Source organism: Oncorhynchus nerka, linkage group LG18, assembly GCF_034236695.1.
Source record: "Oncorhynchus nerka isolate Pitt River linkage group LG18, Oner_Uvic_2.0, whole genome shotgun sequence".
Classification (NCBI taxonomy): Eukaryota; Metazoa; Chordata; class Actinopteri; order Salmoniformes; family Salmonidae; genus Oncorhynchus; species Oncorhynchus nerka.
The window spans coordinates 56,884,420-56,892,327 of NC_088413.1; the positions used below are offsets into that span (position 1 = coordinate 56,884,420).

The 7,908-nt window shown below is 40.9% G+C and overlaps 1 protein-coding gene across 2 annotated transcripts; it reads left to right on the forward strand.

The window, feature by feature from the left end:
- The first annotated feature begins 1,128 nt into the window (after positions 1–1,128).
- LOC115146636 (ubiquitin thioesterase OTUB2-like) lies at positions 1,129–4,168 on the forward strand. 2 transcript variants are annotated; one of them, XM_029688700.2, is made up of 6 exons: positions 1,129–1,413; positions 1,538–1,615; positions 2,736–2,854; positions 2,971–3,055; positions 3,197–3,388; positions 3,682–4,168. In XM_029688700.2, the coding sequence occupies exons 1-6, from the start codon at positions 1,411–1,413 to the stop codon at positions 3,886–3,888; spliced, it is 684 nt and encodes a 227-aa protein (XP_029544560.1). In that variant the 5' UTR covers positions 1,129–1,410; the 3' UTR covers positions 3,889–4,168. The 2 variants fall into 2 exon arrangements, with proteins under 2 accessions (XP_029544560.1, XP_064860285.1); XM_065004213.1 differs by having other exon boundaries at positions 1,129–1,408.
- Positions 4,169–7,908: the final 3,740 nt, after the last annotated feature.

Here is a 7,908-nt window from a genome sequence, read left to right on the forward strand (position 1 = left end):
TGTCTGGGGCCAGGTTAGACTGTGTTGTCTTCTTTCCCTCTGAGGCAGATGAGATGAGGAACAGGGAGCTGTCTGAACTGTTTACCCAGTGGGATAGAGCCAAGGAGAAAAACAAACAGACTGAGATTAACCTGATGATGCACCAAGGCCAGTCCCGAGACCAGGTCTGAGCACCACCACCATTTGACATTAACCCAATAGTAACCAATAATAATGTCACAATAACCTCCACTCCACCTCTCTTGTCAGGTTGAGGAAGTGGGTAGCATGCTTATAGCTGTGAAAAACCTTGCAGAACAGTGCTACTTACACCACTACGGGCCTCTGGAAGAAATGGGCATGCTGACAATGATGGATATGGTAAAGGTAATGTAAAATTGCATTGTTATGTATTAGTAATTACCTTGACCGAGATCCCATTTGTTCTCATTTATAAAGTATACTTTATTTAGAATTTATTATTATCCATGGTTTCTTCCAAAATAAAGATTTTGTATAATCATATTATATTTCCCAAAGCAAGATTGCAACTAACAATTTATTTTATTACTTACCATATTTACAGGAATACATTCAGGAGAGGGCAGACAGAGAAGAGAGCAACATGACTGATAGACGAGTGATAGACGAGGATCACTGAAAAACATTAACAGTAAAACACAACTAAAAAGTTATTTTACATTTATATTTAAGGTTGTTGTAATACTGTTATAATAGTATAGTTTGTGGTGATAAGTTGCTGATGAAGGAAATTGTTGGGGTTATACCATGCAGTTGTACATGCATTACTCAGATACCCTAATCAAAGATTGACGTTCAAAAATTGTTAGGATGAATTCCAATGTTCATTAGTTTGCTTTATTCATTAAAAAAATATATAAAAAAATATTCATCTGACAAAATGTCTTTGAAATGAATAAAACAGATAAATATGAGTTGTGGTTGCTGTTTTAAAAATGAAGACTACTGAATGGACTAACTATGGCACTTCTAAATATCCGGTTGTTAATGTTAATGTTGCTCAAATATTAATTTATTCTTATTATTTATTGTTTAAGCAAAGTATAAGGGAGTTTTACTCCAGTCTAGTAGGTGGCGGTAATGCAAACATTTTTGGATGCCTATCGCAGTTAAACCTCATCGAAGAAGAATGATGCTCGAAAATGAAAGAATTTTAGAATGTCTCTCGATGTTACTTTCCATTCCATTGTCTCTTTGTTGCGCACAACTGTCGTGTTCTGTCTTATCACGCGATTAGCCCGCGAGACAGGATGACAATTCTGAAAACAATTACATCTGTTTCTACTTAGCTAGCTAGCTCTCTAACCATGTTTATCTTTGTAGTATGCTAACCTAGCCTCATCAAGGTGGAAAGAAAATAATTCGACTATTCTTTGAGACGCCTCAAGTATGGTAATGTTATCTTTAAGCAACAACAAAAATGATTTAACGTAGGAATTAACAAAGTATTATGTTTTACTATTGTCACTACACGATTTATATTAGATTTAATTTAGCCAATGACTGTTCTTCACAGACGGAACCAGGACAGTTTGTTTCAAGTAGAGAAGAAATATCTACATATCTGCTGGAGGTGGAAGCTGCAAAGTATCGGGTAATAATGCCTATTCATATAGCTATTGAAAAAGGCTCACAAGAGCATGTGAATTCAAGTTTGGACTAAATTAGGCTATTAAACACAAATCTCAACGTTACATGTCTGCTGTGGGATCTCTGACATTTTTTGATAGATATTCCTTGGATATTTCAAAACAAATAGAATTATACTGAACTAAAATATAAAAACACAACATGCAACCATTTCAATGATTTTACTGAGTTGTATTTCAATTTCCTTATAATACGCTGTCATACGCGTCGATCCAGAGCATCCCAAACGTGCTCATTGGGTGACGTGTGATGAGTGTGCAGGTCATGGAAAAACTGGGACATTTTCAGCTTCCAGGAATTGCGTACAGATCCTTTCGACATGGGGCTGTGTATTATCATACTGAAACATGAGGTGATGGATGAATGGCATAACAAGGGGCCTCTCGTAACGGTATCTCTGTGCATTCAAATTGCCATCAATATAATGCAATTGTGTTTGTTGTCGGTAGCTTATGACTGCTCATACCATACCCCACCGCCAACATGGGGCACTGTGTTCACAACGACACCATACAGATGGTCTGCATTCTCTGGCAACAGATGTGGACATTCCTGCTGTCAGCATGCCAATTACGCGCTCCCTCAAAACTTGAGACATCTGTGGCATTGTGTTGTGTGACAAAACTGCACGTTTTAGTGTGGCCTTTTGTCCCCAGCACAAGGTGCACCTGTGTAATGATCATTCTATTTAATCAGCTTTTTAATATACCACACCTGTCAGGTGCCTGTATTATTTTAGCAAATGAGAAATGCTCACAAAGAGGCATGTCAACAAATGTGTGCTCAATTTGAGAGAAATAAGCTATTTGTGCATATGATGGTTTTATTTTGGGGGGGGGGGTCTTTAATATCAGCTCATGAAACATGGGACCAACACTTTACATGTTGCGTTTATATATTTGTTTAGTGTAAATTACATTGTTAAGTAAACTGTAAAGTAGTGTTAACAAATTGCATAATGGACTAACTAGTTACTCAAATACATAGTAATGTAAGATCGTTTAACTAGCCTAAAGTACTTGAATTTGTCAAATTCACCAACACATCTCTCATTTGTTTTGCAGGAGATTTGCAGCCAGTATAAGTACATGAGGAAAATCAGGGGCGATGGTAATTGCTTTTACAGAGCCCTCTGCTTTGGACACCTGGAATCATTGTTACAAAATGATAGAGCTTTGCAAAGGTAAATTCCTTCCTAGTATGCATACATTTTTCCATGTGTTGGACCCTTTACCTGTGTGTGGCATGGCCACTTCAAAATAATGGATGAAAATGTATACTTTTCTCTCCATATCTCAGATTCAAAGAAACAGTGAAACAAAGTAGCAAAGAATTATTGGCTGCAGGCTTTGATGAGAGCTCTTTCAAAGACATGCTTGACATGGTAAGTTTACATTGAACTTTGTACCGTTTTAAAAATAATCTAATAATGCACCTTCACAATAAAGATGACTAGTCACATTTTCTTTAACTGTCAGACATGTAATTGAAGCCTGTTTTAATTATTGGACAATTCATATTTTAGTTTGTAGGTGTCCTAGAACGATGTGAAGCTGATGAGCAGGGTGACGCGTTGCTCCAGCTCTTTAATGAGCAAACTACCTCCGACAGTATGGTTCAATACCTCAGGCTGCTCACCTCAGCCTACCTGCAAAACCATGCCGACTTCTTCAGCCACTTTGTGGAGGCACCCAGTCTCAAGGTTTACTGCACTCGGGTCAGTATGAGTTGCGCTCAAGACCATATTGCAGTTAACTTCTGTTTTATTAATGTGCTATGGAAGTATGCCAGATGCTGCTGATACTTTTCTCCAAAGACAATCAGACCTCTTGTCAAAGAGTCTCACCACTCAAAACTAATTTCTGAATGTATTCTGCTGCTCTCTAGTGGTGGTGCAATTAATGGAAAATAATTGGTGTTTTAGGGACCAATCAAGGACATGACAATTTTTTGGTAGCCTCTGTTTCTGCTTGGGTATATACTTACAATGTCCATTCTTGCCTTATCCAGGAAGTGGAAACCATGGCGATGGAGTGTGATCACGTAGATATTCTGGCTCTGTCGGAGGCCTTAGGAGTTAGCATCCACATTGCTTCCGTGGAGGGGGGAGACGGACACCGCCTGGCCCACCACACGATTCCAGAGGGAGCGGAGCCCTGCCTACACCTCCTATACAAAACAGCCCACTATGACATTCTCTACCCACATTGCCATTGAGGTGCTTGATGAAGGCCTCCACTTATCTCAGGTTTACCGGTAGTTAAGTGTTCAAATAAATGTACATTGTGATTAAGAAGTTTCTCAAACAAAAATGTTTCTAGCATTGTTTTGTAATTTACAGTGAACGCATATGCGGTAGACTCCGCTCGACTTTCTTGAATGTCCAAAAAAAAGTATTTATTCAAAAACACGACTGATATCTTCTAAAATCATTTGTGAAAATGTTAATAATTGCACTGTATTTCCATTTATATAAATTCAATCTCAAACATTCTAATTGAGACTACAATCATTTTTAACACGGCTGCTGCTGCTGCTTTTTCTTTTGTTTCCATCTTTTCTTCTGATTGGAGACACTGGTCAAGGCCGTTTCCTAAGCATGTATTGGCATGTTGGGCAGGGAGAGCTTACCCATCTGTGTGGGGTACTTGGTCTTCATCACATTCTTGAATACAGGCTGAGAAATCGGGTGTTTCAGGCGCATCTTCATGACCTTCACCATCTTTTGCTGCTGCCCGTCATCCTCCTCATCCTTCCTCCCCCCTAAAAAAAACGAAATGTCAGTTTACTCTGATCTATTTATGCAAGGCCCTCTTATTTCTGTGTTTCTCATGGGGCAACCTCCCACTCCTAGATAACTCATTTAATGATGTAGCCTTACCAAGCAAAACATCATCCAGGTCCACCTCCAGAGCTTCTGCTGCTTGCTTAAACCAAGAGTTGTGCTGCTTCTCTGCTGTTGTGGAATTCAATCTTCTCTACCTTCCTGGCCATGTTGACTCGCTCCTGTCAAGGCAGATATGAAATATGGTACAATGTTGTTTTATGATATGAAAGATGAGTAAGTCTGTGGAGCTCCTAGCTTAGATCGACCATTGTGATCAAATACAGGAGCCTATGAAATCTATTAATTTGCTTGTCATTTCCGGTCACAACTTGCAGACTTGTTTACGTGCTGCTGTGCATCTTGTTGCAAAGCTTACTTTATTACCTGACAACTTTACGTTTTTTACTTTTTAATTACTGTTTATATTTTTAGTTTTTCCCTCACTCAACTTTTTTTCAGTCAACTTTTTCACTCTGGACGTTTTATCTGGACATGGTTTGTCAGGACTTCCAACAGCCAAAGCAAATTGTAACATTAACATGATGCCTTCTAATTGCAGTCGCTGTATTCATAATATACAGGAGAACGATCGCCTTAAGGCGAGGATGGCTGTGCTGCAAGCCCAGCTTCAGACGCAATCGTTAGGCAAGGGTAATTTCAGTGTAGGAAAGGATGAAACAGCTTCTGTGCCACCAGTAAGTACAGATAGTAACGATAGTATAAATCCCCTCGCACAGTCCCTGCAGCCAGACAAGTTTCTCATGGCTTTTGGAGTGAAATGCTGTAGGTATGCTCAACCGGTGTCATTCATTCAGCCGACAGAAACGTTCAACCGGTTCTCCCCATTGAGCCTTCTATGGTCTCTTCTCCTCCCGTTACGGGGTCTGAGACACCGAAGGCTCCCACCATTAGCTCTGACAAATTGAAAACCCTAGTCATTGGCAACTCCATTACCCGCAGTATTAGACTTAAAACGAATCATCCAGCGATCATACACTGTTTACCAGGGGGCAGGGCTACCGACGTTAAGCCTAATCTGAAGATGGTGCTGGCTAAAGCTAAAACTGGCGAGTGTAGAGAGTATAGAGAGATTGTTATCCATGTCGGCACCAACGATGTTAGGATGAAACAGTCAGAGGTCACCAAGCGCAACATAGCTTCAGCGTGTAAATCAGCTAGAAAGATGTGTCGGCATCTAGTAATTGTCTCTGGCCCCCTCCCAGTTAGGGGGAGTGATGAGTCTCACAACTCAATCGCTGGTTGAAAACTGTTTTCTGCCCCTCCCAAAAGATAGAATTTGTAGATAATTGGCCCTCTTTCTGGGACTCACCCACAAACAGGACCAAGCATAGCCTGCTGAGGAGTGACGGACTCCATCCTAGCTGGAGGGGTGCTCTCATCTTCTCTACCAACATAGACAGGGCTCTAACTCCTCTAGCTCCACAATGAAATAGGGTGTAGGCCAGGCAGCAGGCTGTTAGCCAGCCTGCCAGCTTAGTGGAGTCTGCCACTAGCACAGTCAGTGGAGTCAGCTCAGCTATCCCATTGAGACCGTGTCTGTACCTCGACCTAGGTTGGGCAAAACTAAACATGTCGGTGTTCGCCTTAGCAATCACTAGGATAAAGAACTCCTCCATTCCTGCCATTATTGAAAGAGATCGTGATACCTCACATCTCAAAATAGGGCTACTTAATGTTAGATCCCTCATGTCCAAGGCAGTTATAGTCAATGAACTAATCACTGATCATAATCTTGATGTGATTGGCCTGACGAACATGGCTTAAGCCTGATGAATTTACTGTGTTATATGAGGCCTCACCTCCTGGTTACACTAGTGACCATATCCCCCGTGCATCCCGCAAAGGCGGAGGTGTTGCTAACATTTACGATAGCAAATTTCAATTTACAAAATAAAAAACGACGTTTTCGTCTTTTGAGCTTCTAGTCATGAATTCTATGCAGCCTACTCAATCACTTTTTATAGCTACTGTTTACAGGCCTCCTGGGCCATATACAGTGTTCCTCACTGAGTTCCCTGAATTCCTATCGGACCTTGTAGTCATAGCAGATAATATTCTAATTTTTGGTGACTTTAATATTCACATGGAAAAGTCCACAGACCCACTCCAAAAGTCTTTCGGAGCCCTCATCGACTCAGTGGGTTTTGTCCAACATGTCTCTGGACCTACTCACTGCCACAGTCATACTCTGAACCTAGTTTTGTCCCATGGAATAAATGTTGTGGATCTTAATGTTTTTCCTCATAATCCTGGACTATCGGACCACCATTTTATTAAGTTTGCAATCGCAACAAATAATCTGCTCAGACCCCAACCAAGGAGCATCAAAAGTCGTGCTATAAATTCTCAGACAACCCAAAGATTCCTTGATGCCCTTCCAGACTCCCTCTGCCTACCCAAGGACATTTGAAGAACTCAATTTAACCTTGCACAATACCCTAGATGCAGTTGCACCCCTAAAAACATTTGTCATAAGAAACTAGCTCCCTGGTATAGAGAAAACACCCGAGCTCTGAAGAAAGCTTCCAGAAAATTGGAACGGAAATGGTGCCACACCAAACTGGAAGTCTTCCGAGTAGCTTGGAAAGACAGTACCGTGCAGTATCGAAGAGCCCTCACTGCTGCTTGATCATCCTATTTTTCCAACTTAATTGAGGAGGATAAGAACAATACTACATTTATTTTTGATACTGTCGCAAAGCTAAATAAAAAGCAGCATTCCCCAAGAGAGGATGGCTTTCACTTCAGCAGTAATAAATTAATGAACTTCGAGGAAAAGATCTTGATCACTAGAAAGCAAATTACGGACTCCCCTTTAAATCTGCGTATTCCTCCAAAGCTCAGTTGTCCTGAGTCTGCACAACTCTGTCAGGACCTAGGATCAAGGGAGACACTCAAGTGTTTTAGTACTATATCTCTTGACATAATGATGAAAATAATCATGGCCTCTAAACCTTCAAGCTGCATACTGGACCCTATTCCAACTAAACTACTGAAAGAGCTGCTTCCTGTTCTTAGCCCTCCTATGTTGAACATAATAAATGGCCCTCAATCCACCGGATGTGTACCAAACTCACTAAAAGTGGTAGTAATAAAGCCTCTCTTGAAAAAGCCAAACCTTGACCCAGAAAATATAAAAAACTATCGGCCTAAATCGAATCTTCCATTCAGCACGGTTGCTAGGAAAAACTCCCTAGAAAGGCCAAAACCTAGGAAGAAACCTAGAGAGGAACCAGGCAGCACCTCAGGAGTAAATGTCAGTTGGCTTTTCATAGCTGATCATAAAGAGTATCTCTACCGCTCCTGCTGTCTCTAGAGAGTTGAAAACAGCAGGTCTGGGACGGGTAGCACGTCCGGTGAACAGGTCAGGATTCCATAGCCTCAGGCAG

What these genes read in the sequence shown, in the direction of transcription:
- LOC115146636 (XM_029688700.2), top strand. An exon ending in TGGAAGCTGCAAAGTATCGG is followed by an intron (nt 1,616 to 2,735) that starts GTAATAATGCCT and finishes TTTGTTTTGCAG; the next exon opens with GAGATTTGCAGCCAGTATAA. An exon ending in AATGATAGAGCTTTGCAAAG is followed by an intron (nt 2,855 to 2,970) that starts GTAAATTCCTTC and finishes TCCATATCTCAG; the next exon opens with ATTCAAAGAAACAGTGAAAC.